Raw genomic sequence first — 24,843 nt, 5'->3', positions numbered from 1 at the left:
AGTGTGAGGTAGCATCTCTGACTGTAAGTGTGAGGTAGCATCTCTGACTGTAAGTGTGAGGTAGCATCTCTGACTGTAAGTGTGAGGTAGCATCTCTGACTGTAAGTGTGAGGTAGCATCTCTGACTGTAAGTGTGAGGTAGCATCTCTGACTGTAAGTGTGAGGTAGCATCTCTGACTGTAAGTGTGAGGTAGCATCTCTGACTGTAAGTGTGAGGTAGCATCTCTGACTGTAAGTGTGAGGTCGCATCTCTGACTGTAAGTGTGAGGTAGCATCTCTGACTGTAAGTGTGAGGTAGCATCTCTGACTGTAAGTGTGAGGTAGCATCTCTGACTGTAAGTGTGAGGTAGCATCTCTGACTGTAAGTGTGAGGTCGCATCTCTGACTGTAAGTGTGAGGTAGCATCTCTGACTGTAAGTGTGAGGTCGCATCTCTGACTGTAAGTGTGAGGTAGCATCTCTGACTGTAAGTGTGAGGTCGCATCTCTGACTGTAAGTGTGAGGTCGCATCTCTGACTGTAAGTGTGAGGTCGCATCTCTGACTGTAAGTGTGAGGTCGCATCTCTGACTGTAAGTGTGAGGTCGCATCTCTGACTGTAAGTGTGAGGTCGCATCTCTGACTGTAAGTGTGAGGTCGCATCTCTGACTGTAAGTGTGAGGTAGCATCTCTGACTGTAAGTGTGAGGTAGCATCTCTGACTGTAAGTGTGAGGTAGCATCTCTGACTGTAAGTGTGAGGTAGCATCTCTGACTGTAAGTGTGAGGTAGCATCTCTGACTGTAAGTGTGAGGTAGCATCTCTGACTGTAAGTGTGAGGTAGCATCTCTTACTGTAAGTGTGAGGTCGCATCTCTGACTGTAAGTGTGAGGTAGCATCTCTGACTGTAAGTGTGAGGTAGCATCTCTGACTGTAAGTGTGAGGTAGCATCTCTGACTGTAAGTGTGAGGTAGCATCTCTGACTGTAAGTGTGAGGTAGCATCTCTGACTGTAAGTGTGAGGTAGCATCTCTGACTGTAAGTGTGAGGTAGCATCTCTGACTGTAAGTGTGAGGTAGCATCTCTGACTGTAAGTGTGAGGTAGCATCTCTGACTGTAAGTGTGAGGTCGCATCTCTGACTGTAAGTGTGAGGTCGCATCTCTGACTGTAAGTGTGAGGTCGCATCTCTGACTGTAAGTGTGAGGTCGCATCTCTGACTGTAAGTGTGAGGTCGCATCTCTGACTGTAAGTGTGAGGTCGCATCTCTGACTGTAAGTGTGAGGTCGCATCTCTGACTGTAAGTGTGAGGTAGCATCTCTGACTGTAAGTGTGAGGTAGCATCTCTGACTGTAAGTGTGAGGTAGCATCTCTGACTGTAAGTGTGAGGTAGCATCTCTGACTGTAAGTGTGAGGTAGCATCTCTGACTGTAAGTGTGAGGTAGCATCTCTGACTGTAAGTGTGAGGTAGCATCTCTGACTGTAAGTGTGAGGTCGCATCTCTGACTGTAAGTGTGAGGTCGCATCTCTGACTGTAAGTGTGAGGTAGCATCTCTGACTGTAAGTGTGAGGTAGCATCTCTGACTGTAAGTGTGAGGTCGCATCTCTGACTGTAAGTGTGAGGTAGCATCTCTGACTGTAAGTGTGAGGTCACATCTCTGACTGTAAGTGTGAGGTCGCATCTCTGACTGTAAGTGTCAGGTCACATCTCTGACTGTAAGTGTGAGGACACATCTCTGACTTTAAGTGTGAGGTCACATCTCTGACTGTAAGTGTGAGGTCACATCTCTGACTGTAAGTGTGAGGTCGCATCTCTGACTGTAAGTGTGAGGTCACATCTCTGACTGTAATTGTGAGGTCGCATCTCTGACTGTAAGTGTGAGGTCGCATCTCTGACTGTAAGTGTGAGGTAGCATCTCTGACTGTAAGTGTGAGGTCGCATCTCTGACTGTAAGTGTGAGGTCGCATCTCTGACTGTAAGTGTGAGGTCGCATCTCTGACTGTAAGTGTGAGGTCGCATCTCTGACTGTAAGTGTGAGGTCGCATCTCTGACTGTAAGTGTGAGGTAGCATCTCTGACTGTAAGTGTGAGGTAGCATCTCTGACTGTAAGTGTGAGGTAGCATCTCTGACTGTAAGTGTGAGGTAGCATCTCTGACTGTAAGTGTGAGGTAGCATCTCTGACTGTAAGTGTGAGGTAGCATCTCTGACTGTAAGTGTGAGGTAGCATCTCTGACTGTAAGTGTGAGGTAGCATCTCTGACTGTAAGTGTGAGGTAGCATCTCTGACTGTAAGTGTGAGGTAGCATCTCTGACTGTAAGTGTGAGGTAGCATCTCTGACTGTAAGTGTGAGGTCATCTCTGACTGTAAGTGTGAGGTAGCTCTGACTGTTAGTGTGAGGTAGGATCTCTGACTGTAAGTGTGAGGTAGCATCTCTGACTGTAAGTGTGAGGTAGCATCTCTGACTGTAAGTGTGAGGTAGCATCTCTGACTGTAAGTGTGAGGTCGCATCTCTGACTGTAAGTGTGAGGTAGCATCTCTGACTGTAAGTGTGAGGTCGCATCTCTGACTGTAAGTGTGAGGTAGCATCTCTGACTGTAAGTGTGAGGTCGCATCTCTGACTGTAAGTGTGAGGTCGCATCTCTGACTGTAAGTGTGAGGTCGCATCTCTGACTGTAAGTGTGAGGTCGCATCTCTGACTGTAAGTGTGAGGTCGCATCTCTGACTGTAAGTGTGAGGTCGCATCTCTGACTGTAAGTGTGAGGTCGCATCTCTGACTGTAAGTGTGAGGTAGCATCTCTGACTGTAAGTGTGAGGTAGCATCTCTGACTGTAAGTGTGAGGTAGCATCTCTGACTGTAAGTGTGAGGTAGCATCTCTGACTGTAAGTGTGAGGTAGCATCTCTGACTGTAAGTGTGAGGTAGCATCTCTGACTGTAAGTGTGAGGTAGCATCTCTTACTGTAAGTGTGAGGTCGCATCTCTGACTGTAAGTGTGAGGTAGCATCTCTGACTGTAAGTGTGAGGTAGCATCTCTGACTGTAAGTGTGAGGTAGCATCTCTGACTGTAAGTGTGAGGTAGCATCTCTGACTGTAAGTGTGAGGTAGCATCTCTGACTGTAAGTGTGAGGTAGCATCTCTGACTGTAAGTGTGAGGTAGCATCTCTGACTGTAAGTGTGAGGTAGCATCTCTGACTGTAAGTGTGAGGTAGCATCTCTGACTGTAAGTGTGAGGTCGCATCTCTGACTGTAAGTGTGAGGTCGCATCTCTGACTGTAAGTGTGAGGTCGCATCTCTGACTGTAAGTGTGAGGTCGCATCTCTGACTGTAAGTGTGAGGTCGCATCTCTGACTGTAAGTGTGAGGTCGCATCTCTGACTGTAAGTGTGAGGTCGCATCTCTGACTGTAAGTGTGAGGTAGCATCTCTGACTGTAAGTGTGAGGTAGCATCTCTGACTGTAAGTGTGAGGTAGCATCTCTGACTGTAAGTGTGAGGTAGCATCTCTGACTGTAAGTGTGAGGTAGCATCTCTGACTGTAAGTGTGAGGTAGCATCTCTGACTGTAAGTGTGAGGTAGCATCTCTGACTGTAAGTGTGAGGTCGCATCTCTGACTGTAAGTGTGAGGTCGCATCTCTGACTGTAAGTGTGAGGTAGCATCTCTGACTGTAAGTGTGAGGTAGCATCTCTGACTGTAAGTGTGAGGTAGCATCTCTGACTGTAAGTGTGAGGTAGCATCTCTGACTGTAAGTGTGAGGTAGCATCTCTGACTGTAAGTGTGAGGTAGCATCTCTGACTGTAAGTGTGAGGTAGCATCTCTGACTGTAAGTGTGAGGTCGCATCTCTGACTGTAAGTGTGAGGTAGCATCTCTGACTGTAAGTGTGAGGTAGCATCTCTGACTGTAATTGTGAGGTAGCATCTCTGACTGTAAGTGTGAGGTAGCATCTCTGACTGTAAGAGTCAGGTAGCATCTCTGACTGTAAGTGTGAGGTCGCATCTCTGACTGTAAGTGTGAGGTCGCATCTCTGACTGTAAGTGTGAGGTAGCATCTCTGACTGTAAGTGTGAGGTAGCATCTCTGACTGTAAGTGTGAGGTAGCATCTCTGACTGTAAGTGTGAGGTAGCATCTCTGACTGTAAGTGTGAGGTCGCATCTCTGACTGTAAGTGTGAGGTAGCATCTCTGACTGTAAGTGTGAGGTAGCATCTCTGACTGTAAGTGTGAGGTCGCATCTCTGACTGTAAGTGTGAGGTAGCATCTCTGACTGTAAGTGTGAGGTAGCATCTCTGACTGTAAGTGTGAGGTAGCATCTCTGACTGTAAGTGTGAGGTAGCATCTCTGACTGTAAGTGTGAGGTAGCATCTCTGACTGTAAGTGTGAGGTAGCATCTCTGACTGTAAGTGTGAGGTAGCATCTCTGACTGTAAGTGTGAGGTAGCATCTCTGACTGTAAGTGTGAGGTAGCATCTCTGACTGTAAGTGTGAGGTAGCATCTCTGACTGTAAGTGTGAGGTAGCATCTCTGACTGTAAGTGTGAGGTCGCATCTCTGACTGTAAGTGTGAGGTCGCATCTCTGACTGTAAGTGTGAGGTAGCATCTCTGACTGTAAGTGTGAGGTAGCATCTCTGACTGTAAGTGTGAGGTCGCATCTCTGCTATACAAGACTTTCGCTGATGCTTAACAAGAAATCACTAGAGTGAATAACGTCGCATGAGAGTAAATAATGTCACATTAAAGCGAATAACAGAATAACACCACCCTAGAGTGAATAACACCACCCTAGAGTGAATAACACCACCCTAGAGTGAATAACACCACCCTAGAGTGAATAACACCACCCTAGAGTGAATAACACCACCCTAGAGTGAATAACACCACCCTAGAGTGAATAACACCACCCTAGAGTGAATAACACCACCCTAGAGTGAATAACACCACCCTAGAGTGAATAACACCACCCTAGAGTGAATAACACCACCCTAGAGTGAATAACACCACCCTAGAATGAATATCACCACCCTAGAGTGAATAACACCACCCTAGAGTGAATAACACCACCCTAGAGTGAATAACACCACCCTAGAGTGAATAACACCACCCTAGAGTGAATAACACCACCCTAGAGTGAATAACACCACCCTAGAGTGAATAACACCACCCTAGAGTGAATAACACCACCCTAGAATGAATATCACCACCCTAGAGTGAATATCACCACCCTAGAGTGAATATCACCACCCTAGAGTGAATATCACCACCCTAGAGTGAATAACGTCACATTAGAGTGCATAAAACCATCCTATAGTGAATAACCCCACCCTAGAGTGAATAACACCACCCTAGAGTGAATAACACCACCCTAGAGTGAATAACACCACCCAAGAGTGAATAACACCACGCTAGAGTGAATAACACCACCCTAGAGTGAATAACATCACCCTAGAGTGAATATCACCACCCTAGAGTGAATATCACCACCCTAGAGTGAATAACGTCACATTAGTGTGCATAACACCATCCTATAGTGAATAACCCCACCCTAGAGTGAATAACACCACCCTAGAGTGAATAACACCACCCTAGAGTGAATATCACCACCCTAGAGTGAATAACACCATTCTATAGTGAATAACCCCACCCTAGAGTGAATAACACCACCCTAGAGTGAATAACACCACCCTAGAGTGAATAACACCGCCCTAGAATGAATAACACCACCCAAGAGTGAATAACACCACCCTTGAGTGAATAACATCACCCTAGAGTGAATATCACCGCCCTAAAGTGAATAACACCATCCTAGAGTGAATATCACCACCCTAGAGTGAATAACGTCACATTAGAGTGCACAACACCATCCTATAGTGAATAACACCACCCTAGAGTGAACAACACCACCCTAGGGTGAATAACACCACCCTAGAGTGAATACCACCATCCTAGAGTGAATAACACCACCCTAGAGTGAATACCACCATCCTAGAGTGAATATCACCACCCTAGAGTGAATAACGTCACATTAGAGTGCATAAAACCATCCTATAGTGAATAACCCCAACCTAGAGTGAATAACACCACCCTAGAGTGAATAACACCACCCTAGAGTGAATAACACCACCCTAGAGTGAATAACACCACGCTAGAGTGAATAACACCACCCAAGAGTGAATAACATCACCCTAGAGTGAATATCACCACCCTAGAGTGAATATCACCACCCTAGAGTGAATAACGTCACATTAGAGTGCATAACACCATCCTATAGTGAATAACCCCACCCTAGAGTGAATAACACCACCCTAGAGTGAATAACATCACCCTAGAGTGAATATCACCACCCTAGAGTGAATATCACCACCCTAGAGTGAATAACGTCACATTAGAGTGCACAACACCATCCTATAGTGAATAACACCTCCCTAGAGTGAACAACACCACCCTAGAGTGAATATCACCACCCTAGAGTGAATAACACCATTCTATAGTGAATAACCCCACCCTAGAGTGAATAACACCACCCTAGAGTGAATAACACCACCCTAGAGAGAATAACACCGCCCTAGAATGAATAACACCACCCAAGAGTGAATAACACCACCCCTGAGTGAATAACATCACCCTAGAGTGAATATCACCGCCCTAAAGTGAATAACACCATCCTAGAGTGAATATCACCACCCTAGAGTGAATAACGTCACATTAGAGTGCACAACACCATCCTATAGTGAATAACACCACCCTAGAGTGAACAACACCACCCTAGGGTGAATAACACCACCCTAGAGTGAATAACACCACCCTAGAGTGAATAACACCACCCTAGAGTGAATAACACCACCCTAGAGTGAATAACACCACCCTAGAGTGAATAACACCACCCTAGAGTGAATAACACCACCCTAGAGTGAATAACACCACGCTAGAGTGAATAACACCACCCTAGAGTGAATAACATCACTTTAGAGTGAATAACCCCACCCTAGAGTGAATAACACCACCCTAGAGTGAATAACACCACCCTAGAGTGAATATCACCACCCTAGAGTGAATAACGTCACATTAGAGTGCACAACACCATCCTATAGTGAATAACACCTCCCTAGAGTGAACAACACCACCCTAGGGTGAATAACACCACTCTAGAGTGAATACCACCATCCTAGAGTGAATAACACCACCCTAGAGTGAATAACACCACCCTAGAGTGAATAACACCACCCTAGAGTGAATAACACCACCCTACCACCCTAGAGTAAATAACACCATCCTAGAGTGAATAACACCACCCTAGAGTGAATAACACCACCCTAGAGTGAATAACACCACCCTAGAGTGAATAACACCACCCTAGAGTGAATAACACCACCCTAGAGTGAATAACACCACCCTAGAGTGAATAACACCACCCTAGAGTGAATAACACCACCCTAGAGTGAATAACACCACTCTAGAGTGAATAACACCACCCTAGAGTGAATAACACCACCCTTGAGTGAATAACACCATCCTAGAGTGAATAACACCACCCTAGAGTGAATAACACCACCCTAGAGTGAATAACACCACCCTAGAGTGAATAACACCACCCTAGAGTGAATAACACCACCCTAGAGTGAATAACACCACCCTAGAGTGAATAACACCACCCTAGAGTGAATAACACCACCCTAGAGTGAATAACACCACCCTAGAGTGAATAACACCACCCTAGAGTGAATAACACCACCCTAGAGTGAATAACACCACCCTAGAGTGAATAACACCACCCTCTATTGTTTATACATTGAAACATAAGCCAAACGAGAAAAAATCCCAATGAAAATTTTGTAGGTATCATATATTGTTGGGGAGATATTGTTGGGGAGATATTGTTGGGGAGATATTGTTGGGGAGATATTGTTGGGGAGATATTGTTGGGGAGATATTGTTGGGGAGATGTTGTTGGTGAGATATTTTTGGGGAGATATTGTTGAGGAGATATTGTTGGAGAGATATTGTTGGGGAGATATTGTTGGGGAGATATTGTTGGGGAGATATTATTGGGGAGATATTGTTGGGGAGATATTGTTTGGGAGATATTGTTGGGGAGATATTATTGGGGAGATATTGTTGGGGAGATATTGTTGGGGAGATATTGTTGGGGAGATATTGTTGGGGTGATATTTTTGGGGAGATATTGTTGGGGAGATATTGTTGGGGAGATATTGTTGGGGAGATATTGTTGGGGAGATATTATTGGGAAGATATTGTTGGGGAGATATTGTTGGGGAGATATTGTTGGGGAGATATTGTTGGGGTGATATTATTGGGGAGATATTGTTGGGGAGATATTGTTGGGGAGATATTGTTGGGGAGATATTATTGGGGAGATATTGTTGGGGAGATATTGTTGGGGAGATATTGTTGGGGAGATATTGTTGGGGAGATATTGTTGGGGAGATATTGTTGGGGAGATATTATTGGGGAGATATTGTTGGGGAGATATTGTTGGGGAGATATTGTTGGGGAGATATTGTTGGGGTGATATTATTGGGGAGATATTGTTGGGGAGATATTGTTGGGGAGATATTATTGGGGAGATATTGTTGGGGAGATATTGTTGGGGAGATATTGTTGGGGAGATATTATTGGGGAGATATTGTTGGGGAGATATTGTTGGGGAGATATTGTTGGGGAGATATTGTTGGGGAGATATTGTTGGGGAGATATTGTTGGGGAGATATTGTTGGGGAGATATTGTTGGGGAGATATTATTGGGGAGATATTGTTGGGGAGATATTGTTGGGGAGATATTATTGGGGAGATATTGTTGGGGAGATATTGTTGGGGAGATATTGTTGGGGAGATATTATTGGGGAGATATTGTTGGGGAGATATTGTTGGGGAGATATTATTGGGGAGATATTGTTGAGGAGATATTGTTGGGGAGATATTATTGGGGAGATATTGTTGGGGAGATATTGTTGGGGAGATATTGTTGGGGAGATATTGTTGGGGAGATATTATTGGGGAGATATTGTTGGGAGATATTGTTGGGGTGATCTTGTTGTGGCGACATTCTTGGGGAGATATTGTTGGGGAGATATTGTTGGGGATATATTGTTGGGGAGATATTGTTGGGGAGATATTATTGGGGAGATATTGTTGGGGAGATATTGTTGGGGAGATATTGTTGGGTAGAGATTGTTGGTGTGATATTGTTGGGGAGATATTGTTGCGGAGATATTGTTGGGGAGATATTATTGGGGAGATATTGTTGGGGAGATATTATTGGGGAGATATTGTTGGGTAGATATTGTTGGGGAGATATTGTTGGGGAGATATTATTGGGGAGATATTGTTGGGGAGATATTGTTGGGGATATATTGTTGGGGAGATATTGTTGGGGTGATATTATTGGGGAGATATTGTTGGGTAGATATTGTTGGGGAGATATTTTGAAGACAGCCCCACTGACCAGGTATTTTCCTCTCCTTAAAAAATCTTTCAATACATTCTGGTAAAAGTGTTGTCTTACATATGGGTCTCAAGATTAGCTTGGAAATTGCCTGGAATAATATTGAAATTCAATTTGCTCTCAGAATGTTGGGAAAATTAGGTGATCGGTGATGGACAGAAATTTGCTTAAAAAACACTGTGTGGTGGAGAAAAAAGTGAAGAATTTGTTTTTAAGAGAGAGAGAGAGGGAGAGAGAGAGAGAGAGAGAGAGAGAGAGAGAGAGAGAGAGGGAGCACGAGTGCGCCTGTGTGTGTATGTGTTAGTTATGGGTTATCAGAGACACTTGTCTATGGATACTTGACCTGATTTCTGTGGGGGTGTCAGTGTGTGTGTGTGTGTGTGTGTGTGTGTGTACTCACCTAGTGGTACTAACCTATTTGTGGTTACAGGGGTCGATTCACAGCTCCTGGACCCGCCTCTTCACTGGCCGCTAGTAGGTCACTCTCCCTGCACATTGAGCTTTATCATACCTATTCTTAAAGCTATGAATGGCTACTGCCTCCACTACATCGCTTCCCAACATATTCCACTTCCTGACTACTCTGTGGCTGAAGAAATACTTCCTAACATCCCTGTGATTCATCTGTGTCTTCAACTTCCAACTGTGTCCCCTTGTTACTGTGTCCAATCTCTGGAACATCCTGTCTTTGTCCACCTTGTCAGTTCCTCTCAGTTTTTTATATGTCGTTATCATATCCCCCCTATATCGCCTGTCCTCCAGTATCGTCAGGTCGATTTCCCTTTACCTCTCCTCGTAGGACATACCTCTTAGCTCTGGGACTAGTCTTGTTGCAAACCTTTGCACTGTCTTTAGTTTCTTTACGTGCTTGGCTAGATGTGGGTTCCAAACTGGTGCTGCATACTCCAATATGGGCCTAACGTACACGGTGTACAGGGTCTTGAACAATTCCTTATTAAGATGGCGGAATGCTGTTCTTAGGTTTGCTAGGCGCCCATATGCTGCAGCAGTTATTTGGTTGATGTGCACCTCAGGAGATGTGCCTCGTGTTATACTCACCCCAAGATCTTTTTCCTTGAGTGAGGTTTGTAGTCTCTGGCCCCCCTAGACTGTACTCCATCTGCGGTCTTCTTTGCCCTTCCCCAATCCAGCCAATTGCTGGACCAGGCCTGCAGCCCATCCAGATCCCTTTGTAGTTCTACCTGGTCCTCGTCCGACTGTATTCTTCTCATCAACTTCACGTCATCTGCAAACAGGGACACTTCGGAGTCTATTCCTTCCGTCATGTTCACAAATACCAGAAACAGCACTGGTCCTAGGACTGACCCCTGTGGGAGCCCGCTGGTCACAGGTGCCCACTCTGGCACCTCGCCACGTACCATGACTCGCTGCTGTCTTCCTAACAGTTATTCCCTGGTCCATTGTAGTGCATTCCCTGTTATCCCTGGCTGGTCCTCCAGTTTTTGCACTAATGTCTTCTGTGGAACTGTGTTAAACGCCTTCTTACAGTCCAAGAAAATGCAATCTACCCACCCCTCTCTCATTTGTGTTACTGCTGTCACCCTGTCATAGAACTCCAGTAGGTTTGTGACACAGAATTTCCAGTCCCTGAAATCGTGTTGGCTGTTGTTGAGAAGCTCATTTCTTTCTAGGTATTTTACAACTCTTCTCCTGATAATCTTCTCCATGACTTTGCATACTATACATGTCAGTGACACAGGTCTATAGTTTAGTGCTTCTTGTCTGTCTCCTTTTTTAAAAATTGGGACTACATTTTCTGTCTTCCATGCCTCAGGTAATCTCCCTGTTTCGATAGATGTATTAAATATTGTTATTAGGGGAACACATAGCGCCTTTGCTCCCTCTCTCAGGACCCATGGAGAGATGTTATCCGGTCCCATCGCCTTTGAAGTATCTAGCTCACTCAGCAGCCTCTTCACTTCTTCCTCGGTTGTATGTATTGTGTCCAACACTTGATGGTGTACCCCACCTCTCCGTCTTTCTGGAGTCTCTTCTGTCTCCTCTGTGAACACATCTTTGTGTGTGCGTGTATGTGCGTGTGTGTGTGTTTGTGTGTGTGTATGTGTATGTATGCTAGTTACGGGTTATCAGAGACACTTGGCTATGGATACTTGGCCTGATTTCTGTGTGGGTGTCAGTGCATGTGTGTCAGTGTACTCGCCTATTTGTACTCACCTGTTTGTTGTTGCAGGGGTCGACTCATAGCTGCTTGTCCTGCTGCCTCTTCACTGATTGCTACTGGGTCTTCTCTCTCTCTGCTCCATTAGCTTTATCAAACCTCGTCTGAAAACTATGTATAGTTCCCGCCTCCACTACATCACTTTCTAGGCTATTCCACGGCCTAACTACTCTATGACTGAAGAAATATTTTCTAACATCCCTTTAACTCATCTGAATCTTTCTCTTCCAATTGTGACCCCTTGTTTCTGTGTCCCATCTCTGGAACATAGTGTCTTTGTCCACCTTGTCTATTCTGCGCAATATTTTATATGTCGTTATCATGTCTCCCCTGACCCTCCTGTCCTCCAGTATCGTGCTCACCTAATTGTACTCACCTAATTGTGGTTGCAGGGGTCGAGACTCAGCTCCTGGCCCCGCCTCTTCACTGATTGCTACTAGGTCCTCTCTCTCTCTGCTTCCTGAGCTTTGTCATACCTCTTCTTAAAACTATGTATGGTTCCTGCCTCCACTACTTCACTTGCTAGGCTATTCCACTTGCTGACAACTCTATGACTGAAGAAATACTTCCTAACGTCCCTGTGACTCGTCTGAGTCTTCAGCTTCCAGTTGTGACCCCTTGTCCTTGTGTCCCCTCTCTGGAACATCCTATCTCTGTCCACCTTGTCTATTCCCCGCAGTATCTTGTATGTCGTTATCATGTCTCCCCTGCCCCTTCTGTCCTCCAGTGTCGTCAGTCCGATTTCCCTTAACCTTTCCTCGTACGACATTCCCTTGAGCTCTGGGACTAGCCTTGTTACAAACCTTTGTACTTTCTCTAACTTCTTGACGTGCTTGACCAGGTGTTGGTTCCAGACTGGTGCTGCATACTCCAGTATGGGCCTAACATACACAGTGTACAGTGTCTTGAACGATTCCTTATTAAGGTATCGGAACGCTATTCTCAGGTTTGCCAGGCGCCCGTATGCTGCAGCGGTTATTTGGTTGATGTGTGCCTCCGGTGATGTGCTCGGTGTTATGGTCACCCCAAGGTCTTTCTCCCTGAGTGAGGTCTGTAGTCTTTGTCCCCCTAGCCTATACTCTGTCTGCGGTCTTCTTTGCCCCTCCCCAATCTTCATGACTTTGCATTTGGCTGGATTGAATTCGAGAAGCCAGTTGCTGGACCACATGTCCAGCCTGTCCAGGTCTCTTTGCAGTCCTGCCTCATCCTCGTCCGATTTAATTCTTCTCATCAACTTCACGTCATCTGCGAACAGGGACACTTCAGAGTCCATTCCTTCCATCATGTCGTTCACATATATCAAAAATAGCACTGGTCCAAGAACTGACCCCTGTGGGACCCCGCTCGTAACAGGCGCCCACTGTGATACCTCTTCACGTATCATGACTCGTTGCTGCCTCCCTGTCAGGTATTCCCTTATCCATTGCAGTGCCCTCCCTTTTACGTGCGCCTGATCCTCCAGCTTCTGCACTAATCTTTTGTGGGGAACTGTGTCAAAGGCCTTCCTGCAGTCTAGGAAAACGCAATCTACCCACCCCTCTCTCTCGTGTCTTACTTCTGTTACCTTGTCATAAAACTCCAGGAGGTTTGTGATACAAGATTTGCCTTCCATGAACCCATGCTGGTTTTCATTTATAATCTTGTTCCTTTCCAGGTGTTCGACCACTCTCCTCCTGATAATCTTCTCCATGACTTTGCACACAATACATGTCAGAGACACAGGTCTGTAGTTTAGTGCCTCGTTTCTGTTTCCTTTCTTATATATGGGGACTACATTAGCTGTCTTCCATTTCTCAGGTAGTTGCCCAGTTTCAAGGGATGTGTTGAAGATTGTGGTTAGAGGCACGCACAGCATCTCTGCTCCTTCTCTGAGGACCCATGGGGAGATGTTGTCCGGTCCCATCGCCTTTGAGGTGTCAAGGTCACTTAAGAGCTTCTTCACCTCCTCCTCAGTTGTTCGTATGTCATCCAACACTTGTTGGTATATTCCCTCTTGATGATCCCTTATGTGCTGTCTTCCCACAGCCCTTCCTGTCTCTAATGTAAAAACTTCCTTAAATCTCCTGTTCAGCTCCTCACATACCTCCTGATCATTTCTTGTGAGTTCTCCACCTTCTGTCCTTAATCTGATCACCTGGTCTTTGACTGTTGTCTTCCTCCTGATGTGGCTATACAACAGTTTCGGGTCAGTCTTGATTCTCGATGCTATGTCATTTTTATACTGTCGCTGGGCCTCCCTCCTTACCTGTGCATACTCATTCCTGTCTCTGCGACTGATCTCCCTGTTTTCGTGTGTTCTCTGCCTTCTGTACTTTTTACATTGTCTATTGCACTTCGTTTTTGCCTCCTTACACCGTCGGGTAAACCAGGGGCTCGTTCTGGTCTTCCCGTTGTTACTGTTGCCCTTGGGAATAAACCTTTCCACTGCCTCCTTGCATTTTGTTGTTACATATTCCATCATTTCATTTACTGGCTTTCCTGCCAGTTCTCTGTCCCACTGAACCTCCCGCAGGAAGTTCTTCAACCCTGTGTGTGTGTGTGTGTGTGTGTGTGTGCGTACTCACCTCACCTACTCACCTATTTGTGGTTGCAGGGGTCGAGTCTTAGCTCCTGGCCCCGCCTCTTCACCGGTTGCTACTGGGCCCTCTCTCTCCCCGCTCCATGAGCTTTATTAAACCTCGTCTTAAAACTGTGTATGGTTCCTGCCTCCACTACGTCATTTTCTAGGCTATTCCACTGCCTTACAACTCTATGACTGAAGAAATACTTCCTAATATCTCTCTGACTCATTTGTGTCTTCAACTTCCAATTGTGGCCTCTTGTTTCTGTGTCCCCTCCCTGGAACATCCTGTCTTTGTCCACCTTGTCTATTCCACGCAGTATTTTATATGTCGTTATCATGTCTCCCCTGACCCTCCTGTCCTCCAGTGTCGTCAGGCCGATTTCCCTTAATCTTTCTTCATAGGACATTCCCCTTAGCTCTGGAACTAACCTTGTCGCAAACCTTTGTACTTTCTCTAGTTTCTTGACGTGCTTTATCAAGTGCGGTTTCCAAACAGGTGCTGCATACTCCAGTATGGGCCTGACATACACGGCGTACAGTGTCTTGAACGATTCCTTACTAAGGTATCGGAATGCTGTTCTCAGGTTTGCCAGGCGCCCATATGCTGCAGCAGTTATCTGATTGATGTGTGCTTCCGGAGACATGCTCGGTGTTATACTCACCCCAAGATCTTTCTCCTTGAGTGAGGTTTGCAGTCTTTGGCCACCTAGCCTATACTCTGTCTGTGGTCTTCTGTGCCCTTCCCCTATCTTCATGACTTTGCATTTGGCAGGATTAAATTCGAGAAGCCATTTGCTGGACCACATGTCCAGCCTGTCCAGGTCTCTTTGAAGTCCTGCCTGGTCCTCATCAGATTTAATTCTCCTCATTAACTTCACATCATCTGCAAACAGGGACACTTCTGAGTCTAACCCTTCCATCATGTCGTTCACATATACCAAAAATAGCACTGGTCCTAGGACCGACCCCTGTGGGACCCCGCTCGTCACAGGTGCCCACTGTGATACATCATTATGTACCATGACTCGTTGTTGCCTCCCTGTCAGGTATTCTCTGATCCATTGCAGTGCCCTTCCTGTTATATGCGCCTGATGCTCTAGCTTCTGCACTAATCTCTTGTGAGGAACTGTGTCAAAGGCCTTCTTGCAGTCCAAGAAGATGCAATCAACCCACCCCTCTCTCTCGTGTCTTACTTCTGTTATTCTATCATAAAACTCCAGAAGGTTTGTGACACAGGATTTGCCTTCCGTGAATCCGTGCTGGTTGGCATTTATACTCCTGTTCCGTTCCAGGTGCTCCACCACTCTCCTCCTGATAATCTTCTCCATAATTTTGCATACTATACACGTCAATGACACAGGTCTATAGTTTAGTGCCTCTTTTCTGTCTCCTTTTTTAAAAATGGGAACTACATTTGCCGTCTTCCATACCTCAGGTAGTTGCCCAGTTTCCAGGGACGTGTTGAAGATTGTGGTAAGTGGCACGCACAACATATCTGCTCCCTCTCTAAGGACCCACGGGGAGATGTTGTCCAGTCCCATTGCCTTTGAGGTATCGATGTCCCTTAGCAGTTTCTTCACCTCCTCCTCATCTGTATGTATGTCGTTCAACACTTGTTGGTGTATTCCTTGCTGGTGTCCCCATCTGGTCTGTCCCCCCAGAGTCCTTCCTGTCTCTACTGTAAATACTTCCTTAAATCTCGTGTTGAGCTCCTGTTCAGATAGCATTTTATTTTATTCTCCCTAATTTGCCGTGATTCTTTGGATCAAGAGCACCCTTTTAGCATCAAGGTACCTAATACCCCAGTAAAAGCAACACATAATTATGATGATCATTATGGCGGCATATCACTTAAACAACACCAGTCAAGAATACCATTTACAAAGTCACATTTACCTATATCCTGACTTCCTCACTCTTTTCTATTCGAGTGACTTTGTAAATGATCCAAATCGGACCGAAACGTCGTGGTAAACTCCTCTATCTTGTGAGCGGGTTATTTGTGTATTCTTCTAGACTGTATTGTGCCTTCTGTTTTTTTCTGAATAATGTAAACTCTCGATGTATACACAGAGACGTACACCTCTCTGTGTACACAACCAGTGATGTCAAGCAGTGGAAGTAAGTTTATTCAGGTATACACAAATACAGTTTTGTAGATGAATGGTTCAGAGAACCGACATGTTGATAAATTAGACACATGTGCAACTCTTGGGTATCTTTATTGAGGAAACGTTTCGCCACACAGTGGCTTCATCAGTCCATACATAGGAGAAACTTGAAGAACAGGAGGAGAATGAGGTAATCAGTCCCTCAACCTTGAGTCGATGTGTTCAGTCCATCTACTCAAGATTGATGGACTGAACACATCGACTCAAGATTGAGGGACTGATTACCTCATTCTCCTCCTGTTCTTCAAGTTTCTCCTATGTATGGACTGATGAAGCCACTGTGTGGCGAAACGTTTCCTCAATAAAGATACCCAAGAGTTGCACATGTGTCTAATTTATCAACAAATACAGTTACATAGATTATCATACATAGCAGCATATGTGTAGAGAACCTGGGATAACCCAAAACATGTCAGAGTGGCTTATTTCCATTGGGGGACATTTTATACCTGGAGAGGGGTTTCAGGGGATAATTCCCCCCGGCCCGGTCTGTGACCAGGCCTCGAGGTGGATCAGGGCCTGATCAACCAGGCTGGTACTGTTGGCCGCAAGTAAACTGACGTAGGAACCACAGCCCGGCTATGGTACTCACAATTTCTTGGACTTCCACTACCACCACTCTCACTACCACTACCACTACCGCTACCACTACCACTACCACTACCACTACCACTACTCTCACCACCACTAGCACCGCTCTTCACCAAAACAGCCACCAACACTACGGCAAAACCCTCCCCACCACCACCCCCCTCACCACCACCACCACAACCACCACTACCACCACAACCCCCCCCCCTCATTACCACCTCCACCACCAAAATAAAATATAACCACCATTCTGAACACGCAAATACCAGGAAAAGCATTAAAACTGAATCACGTCTAATAATATAAAATAAATCCAGAAATTGGAAAGTCAGCAACCAAGTCTTCCAGCAATAAGAACCAACAACTTGCTCACATAAATAAATTAAACTTGAACGAAGACTGGAGATCCTTAAGTGAAGAAAACTGAAGAGAGGAAGCTGGTGGATATTATTATTATTATTATTATTGTTATTATAATTATTATTATTATTATTATTATTATTATTATTATTATTATTATTATTATTATTATTATTATTATTTATTGTTTATTTATTTATTTACTTATTATTGAGTATTCATTATTAGTATTAGTAGTATTATTAGTATTATTCCCTAAATAATATAACTATAGGTATGATATTCATGGGAAAGCGGTAAGACCGTAAGGGTCATACAGTGTCTGTTAGATTATAAGTAATCAGCTTGATCCAACAGGAGATTAGCTCCTCTTCCTTGGATCACCACTATCAAGGCATTCCCTTAGAGAGTGGAAATGGGATACAGTGAGCAATAAGAGGAAAGAGTTAAACACGTGTGTGTGTGTGTATATCCTAATTTCTTTGAGAATGTGTGTTTAACATGTGGCTCACCAGAGGTGAGTGTGCCTCGAGGCACAGTTCTAGTTTTCTGTGAAGGTTCGCAAGATCACTCTTAAGACCTCTTCATTTTTGACTCTGTTGGCTTTGTTGATGTAAGATTCTCTCTAGCCTGATGAGTAAGAAACCTGAGCCTTGTGGAACACTACCTCAGAGGCCAAATTCCTATTAAGCCCTCGAGGGTGCTGGAGCGCTCTGTTTAGTGTGTTGAGACGACTGGATGAGTTAGGCAGTGTGTGGGTTAGCACTTTAAGCTCAGAGTGCCTAAGTTAGGGTATGGGAGAGCACTTTGAGCCCACAGTAGTACCTAAGTTAGGTAGTGTATGGGTGATCACTTTAAGCTCACAGTACCTAAGTTAGGCAGTGTGTGGGTTAGTACTTTAAGCTCAGAGTGCCTAAGTTAGGGTGTGGGAGAGCACTTCACGCTTAGGGAACCTATATCTGAGTTACCAGCGTAAGTGTTGACGCTGAATGTTGCAGAATTTACCCAGAATGTTGTTGGCTGTTGGGAATTAGCGTCGGTAACTGGACAAGACAAATCGCTGCAAATGGTACGGTCACCGAATCAAAATATTCGTGTATTGTCTCGTTATAAAAAAAAAAAAAAATTCTTTCCGTCTAACATGCATTATGTCCTAAAATTTAGTATGTACTTATTTGTACATAAAACTACAAAAGATTCTCTCTTTACTCACTCAGTAAACAAAACATAAATGATTAACTAAAGTATAATAAACACATGTCAGTGCTCAGTGATGACCCACATGGAGACAGACATGAGGGAGATTAATTTATCTTTATAATTCGATCCCCTTCTGGGGTCCTCTTCAGTAGATGTTGATGAGGATCTCAGAATGGTGTCGAAATATACAGATCAATTAATCTCCCGTATTTCTGTCTCCATGTGGTTTATTATGGAGCATATAGGAGATATACACCGAAAGGTGTATATCTCCTAACAGCGTATATACATGCTGAGAGTCTGCCTAAATCCCCATCTCAGGCGTTAAGATATTCTTGTTTAGTAATGTAAAGGCTGCGTGCAGCCTTCATGACCCTCGAGCAGTCGATAGACCTTAAACCCCCATTTATCATCAAACATACACACAAAACTGTTTGAACAGCGTTCATTCTCACCGACTTCGGTCAGTTGGTTAACTAGATAGGAATCTTACCTATCGACACCACAAGGGACATTAATTATGCATTCCCTCTATACATAGTCATTTAGGAATACTATAGTATCCAACACTGGGATGTATTTACACACACACTGTGGGGACCTGTACTTCCTGCCGGATAGTTTACCGAGTGCACATCACTTCGTTGGTCTTGTAACTCAAACCAGTTATAGTCTTCACCCGGCTAGCGAGTAAACTCGCTGCTTTTATTCTGTCCTCTGGGCGAGTACTAAGCTTACTCTCACTCCATCCTTTGGACGAGTACCAAGCTTACTCTCACGCCATCCTTTGGACGAGTACCAAGCTCACTCTCCTCCTATCCACCAGACGAGTACCAAGCTTACTCTCCTCCTATCCACCGGACGAGTACCAAGCTTACTCTCCTCCTATCCACCGGACGAGTACCAAGCTTACTCTCCTCCTATCCACCAGACGAGTACCAAGCTTACTCTCCTCCTATCCACCAGACGAGTACCAAGCTTACTCTCCTCCTATCCACCGGACGAGTACCAAGCTTACTCTCCTCCTATCCACCAGACGAGTACCAAGCTTACTCTCCTCCTATCCACCGGACGAGTACCAAGCTTACTCTCCTCCTATCCACCGGACGAGTACCAAGCTTACTCTCCTCCTATCCACCAGACGAGTACCAAGCTTACTCTCCTCCTATCCACCAGACGAGTACCAAGCTTACTCTCCTCCTATCCACCGGACGAGTACCAAGCTTACTCTCCTCCTATCCACCAGACGAGTACCAAGCTTACTCTCCTCCTATCCACCGGACGAGTACCAAGCTTACTCTCCTATCCACCAGACGAGTACCAAGCTTACTCTCCTCCTATCCACCAGACGAGTACCAAGCTTGCTCTCCTCCTATCCACCAGATGAGTACCAAGCTTACTCTCCTCCTATCCACCAGACGAGTACCAAGCTTACTCTCCTCCTATCCACCGGACGAGTACCAAGCTTACTCTCCTCCTATCCACCAGACGAGTACCAAGCTTACTCTCCTCCTATCCACTAGACGAGTACCAAGCTTACTCTCCTCCTATCCACCAGACGAGTACCAAGCTTACTCTCCTCCTATCCACCAGACGAGTACCAAGCTTACTCTCCTCCTATCCACCGGACGAGTACCAAGCTTACTCTCCTCCTATCCACCAGACGAGTACCAAGCTTACTCTCCTCCTATCCACCAGACGAGTACCAAGCTTACTCTCCTCCTATCCACCAGACGAGTACCAAGCTTACTCTCCTCCTATCCACTAGACGAGTACCAAGCTTACTCTCCTCCTATCCACCAGACGAGTACCAAGCTTACTCTCCTCCTATCCACCGGACGAGTACCAAGCTTACTCTCCTCCTATCCACCAGACGAGTACCAAGCTTACTCTCCTCCTATCCACCAGACGAGTACCAAGCTTACTCTCCTCCTATCCACCAGACGAGTACCAAGCTTACTCTCCTCCTATCCACCAGACGAGTACCAAGCTTACTCTCCTCCTATCCACCAGACGAGTACCAAGCTTACTCTCCTCCTATCCACCGGACGAGTACCAAGCTTACAATACCAGTGTTCCACAGCTCAGTGAAGAAAAAGATCTGGAATTCACTTGGCTCGGGTTTTCTTTTTCTCAGTTTTATAAATGTGGTTTCTTGCTCTCCTTGTTGATGGTGGAAAGAAATTGCTTATGCGTGTGTCAGGAGCACAAATCACGACCTAAGTACCTTCCTGAGGTGTTCCTAACGAGCTAATTATGTCATCACCTAAGTCCTCCTTTATCCTCCAATGAAACTCTTCCTTTCTGAGGCATGACTTGAGTGTACTCACCTAATTGTGGTTGCAGGGGTCGAGACTCAGCTCCTGGCCCCGCCTCTTCACTGATCGCTACTAGGTCCTCTCTCTCTCTCTGCTTCCTGAGCTTTGTGATACCTCGTCTTAAAGCTATGTAAGGTTCCTGCCTCCACTACATCACTCGCTAGGCTATTCCACTTCCTGACGACTCTATGACTGAAGAAATACTTTCTAACATCCCTCTGACTCGTCTGAGTCTTCAGCTTCCAATTGTGACCCCTTGTGTCTGTGTCCCATCTCTGGAACATCCTGTCTCTGTCCACCTTATGTATTCCACGTAGTATTTTGCATGTCGTTATCATGTCTCCCCTGACCCTCCTGTCCTCCAACGTCGTCAGTCCGATTTCCCTCAACCTTTCTTCGTGTGTGTGTGTGTGTGTGTGTGTGTGTGTGTGTGTGTGTGTGTGTGTGTGTGTGTGTGTGTGTGTGTGTGTGTGTGTGTGTGTGTGTGTGTGTGTGTGTGTGTGTGTGTGTGTGTGTGTGTGTGTGTGTGTGTGTGTGTGTGTGTGTGTGTGTGTGTGTGTATGTGTGTGTGTGTGTGTGTGTGTGTGTGTGTGTGTGTGTGTGTGTGTGTGTGTGTGTGTGTGTGTGTGTGTGTGTGTGTGTGTGTGTGTGTGTGTGTGTGCTCACCTAACCTAATTGTGGTTGTAGGGGTCGAGACTCAGTTTACCCTGAAGAAAGAATCACGTAAACAATGCAGAACTCCTGTAAAATTAAATATCTCTTTAAGAAAAAGTTTAATGACTGCTGGCAGACTTGAGCCAAAACAAAGACAATAGTCCGCCATGTGAACGAACAACCGAAATGTAACGAAAAGTAAAAAGGTGAACACAAGACGAGACATCAAGAACAGGGTGAACACAAGGCATCAAAAATAAGGTAAATATGAGACATCAAGAATAGGGTGAACATGAGACATCAAGAATGGGGTGAACACGAGATATCAAGAATAATGTGAATACTAGACGAGACATCAACAACAGGGATAAAGGAATAATACGAGAGAAGACATCAAGAATAGGGTCAACATTTCAGGACAAGTCTCGCCTAAATTACCTTGACAAGTTCAGTGTCCTCCGAGGTAATTACAGCCAACACCCGGGAGTGAACCCAGGAGGACAATTTGTCAGCTAATTACGCTTCATATTCTTTAGCTAAGTGTGATTAGTTCAATAACGAGCCTCCATTATTAATTAGCTTTTTTATCCGGCTTAAAGGAGAAGCTTCTACGTTAAAGGATTACTCCCATCTTCTTCTTTTTCTTCTTCTTCTTCTTGGAAAACGTCCAGTGAAATTCCCTTTAAAGAGGGCGCCTTGATGCTGGTGAAGAGGGGGGGGCTCTTGATTCAAGGCATTGTAATTTCCTTCCATTTCTTTGGAACAAGCCAGATTGCCTATCATTTTCTACCCAACGTGGGTTCAGTGCATTCCCTTAATAACAATAACAATAATAATAATAGTAATAATAATAATAGTAATATTAATATAATAATCTTAAGACTTTTACAGTAGTTTCTGACCCAGAAGGTGAAACCAATACAATAATATGAATATTTCCTTTGGTTTATATAAATTAGATCCATTTATAATTAATAGAATTTGGGAAGAATTTAATAATACACTGGACAAATAAATAGCTTGGGGGTGAGTTTTGCAAAGGACCTATCCAAGTTGGCTCGCCGCGCGTCACGTGTTTAACCGTTGTGGGATCTGATAGTGAGGTGCTGGCCGGACCCCTTATATAGCTTCCTTGGATGCTTCACTTTCATAGTTCCTTGATAATGTGAGTAGTCACGAAAGCGCTTGGAATTTCTCTATTCTTTCAGAGTGGTTGTTTTGCATATTTTGAAATCACCTGTTTACTGTGATCTTATTGCATATATATATATATATATATATATATATATATATATATATATATATATATATATATATATATATATATATATATATATATATATATATATATATATATATATATATATATATATATATATATATATATATATATATATATATGCATATATATATATATATATATATATGCAAAACAACCACTCTGAAAGAATAGAGAAATTCCAAGCGCTTTCGTGACTACTCACATTATCAAGGAACTATAATGTGAGTAGTCACGAAAGCGCTTGGAATTTCTCTATTCTTTCAGAGTGGTTGTTTTGCATATTTTGAAATCACCTGTTTACTGTGATCTTATTGCATATATATATATATATATATATATATATATATATATATATATATATATATATATATATATATATATATATATATATATATATATATGTAATGTAGCGCATGAAGGGTAGTGGAGGCTCGATCCTAAGTACTCTGTCACAGGAGAAACACGCAACAGTGTTGCAATCAATTTATTATGATAGTCACAGAGGTCAGGTTTCTCCAGGGAAGTTATTACTGCATTCAATTAAACTTCAGAAGCTACAAGCTAAAGTATTTTTGTGTGTGTAACGTAAGTCAGTGAGCAGTTCCTTCAGCGAATTCATGAGTAAGATGGCAGCACCGTCTAGCCGACGAAGCTCCTTGAGAGCCACTTTTGGCGGCGAATCTTGGGAGTGGCACTTGAGAACGCCTTCTGAGGATGACTCTTGAGGGATACCTCGAGGAGGAAGACGATGCTGGCTGCCGTCACACCTGCCAGGAGACACAATGAAGAGGGACGTCAGCAAGAATGAAACTTTTGAAGATGTTTCGGACCGACTTGGATCATTAACTACATATTCAGTTTCGTTCTCCTATGTGCGGAATATCTATGTATTGTTCCAATTATTGTATATTTTTTATTCATTCCTGGTAAATACATGTGTGTTTATGTTCGTATTTTTGTTTGAATGTTTATATTTATGCATATCTGGTAGCTTTGTGTATATATTTACATTAGTGATGGAACGATATCAAAATTTTTACCGATACTTATGCTTAATTTTAGGCCGATATTGATACCGATATTTTGATATAGCCCATAGTATGTATTAATGTTTGTGTGATATCCACTCCCACATCCTCTCGTGTTTGTAATTCCTCACGTTTTTTTCTTGATTCAACTCCAACAGCCACTTGTTTTATTTATTTTTTTAACACACCGGCCTTGTCCCACCGAGGTAGGGTGACCCGAAAAAAGAAAAAGCACTTTTACCATCACTCACTTAATCTCTGTCTTGCCAGAGGTGCACCGATACAAGTTTAGTCTCTAGAAGATTTCTATTTTATCTTCTGTTTTTATTTTTCTAAGTAATCTCATATACTCTGAGATTTTTCTGGGATCACTGAAAGCCACATTGCCACATCAAATTGTGTCAGTCTACAAATAAAGCCATTAATGTTAGGGAATAATATAAAAAACAGTGACCCAAGTACTAATTCATTGGTGACCCCACTTGTCACCCTCTCCCATCCTGACATTACCTTTCATACTCTGTTTTTTGACTCGGGTGCTGTGTGTTAGCCACTCTGGTACTTTATCTTTCACTAACTTTCTGCTCTTCTTTCCTCTGGATGAATCTGTGGTGCGTAAGAGTGTGAATTACATCACCTGTGACCAGAAAGCTGCAGTCCACCCGCCATATTAGTCTCTCTTCCTACTTCTCAGTAATTCTGTTATGTAATAACAATAAATTCGTCCCATAAGATTTCCCATCTCCGAATCCGTGTTTTCACTGGAATATTTTGTCAGGTCCCGTGAATTTTGTTGTGTCCAATTTCATTTCTGTTTTTGTTTATTCCTCTCTCGTTAGGTGGATGAATTCATGTATATATTGATCCGTCCTGGGTCACATGTGCGTTGGTGCCTATTTTTGTTCCTCTGTGAATACCTCTTCAATATTATGGCTTGTCCAAGTGTTATAGGTGAGGGGAGAATGTGGAAGACAATATGTTATTCTTGAATGGTTGAATGTTGAGTGGGAGGAAATTATGAGTATCATGGACTCCATAGAATTACATAGAAGGAAG

General features: G+C 44.1%; 2 protein-coding genes across 4 annotated transcripts in view; one reads left to right on the top strand and one right to left on the bottom strand.

The window, feature by feature from the left end:
- LOC128687555 (UDP-glycosyltransferase UGT5) overlaps positions 1 to 24,843 on the top strand; it is a 212,593-nt gene that overhangs the window by 140,981 nt on the left and 46,769 nt on the right. The gene's annotated exons all lie outside the window — the stretch shown is intronic.
- The window catches only part of LOC128687456 (glutamate receptor ionotropic, NMDA 1), a 12,694-nt gene continuing 11,157 nt past the window's right edge, over positions 23,307 to 24,843 (bottom strand). Inside the window, exon 8 of the mRNA XM_053774925.2 lies at positions 23,307 to 23,627. Within this exon, the coding sequence (XP_053630900.2) occupies positions 23,307 to 23,627 (321 nt within the window). The remainder of the gene's footprint in view (positions 23,628 to 24,843) is intronic.

The sequence above is a fragment of the Cherax quadricarinatus genome, chromosome 11 (assembly GCF_038502225.1).
Source record: "Cherax quadricarinatus isolate ZL_2023a chromosome 11, ASM3850222v1, whole genome shotgun sequence".
Taxonomy (NCBI): Eukaryota; Metazoa; Arthropoda; class Malacostraca; order Decapoda; family Parastacidae; genus Cherax; species Cherax quadricarinatus.
This window is presented reverse-complemented; position numbering and strand designations above follow the sequence as displayed.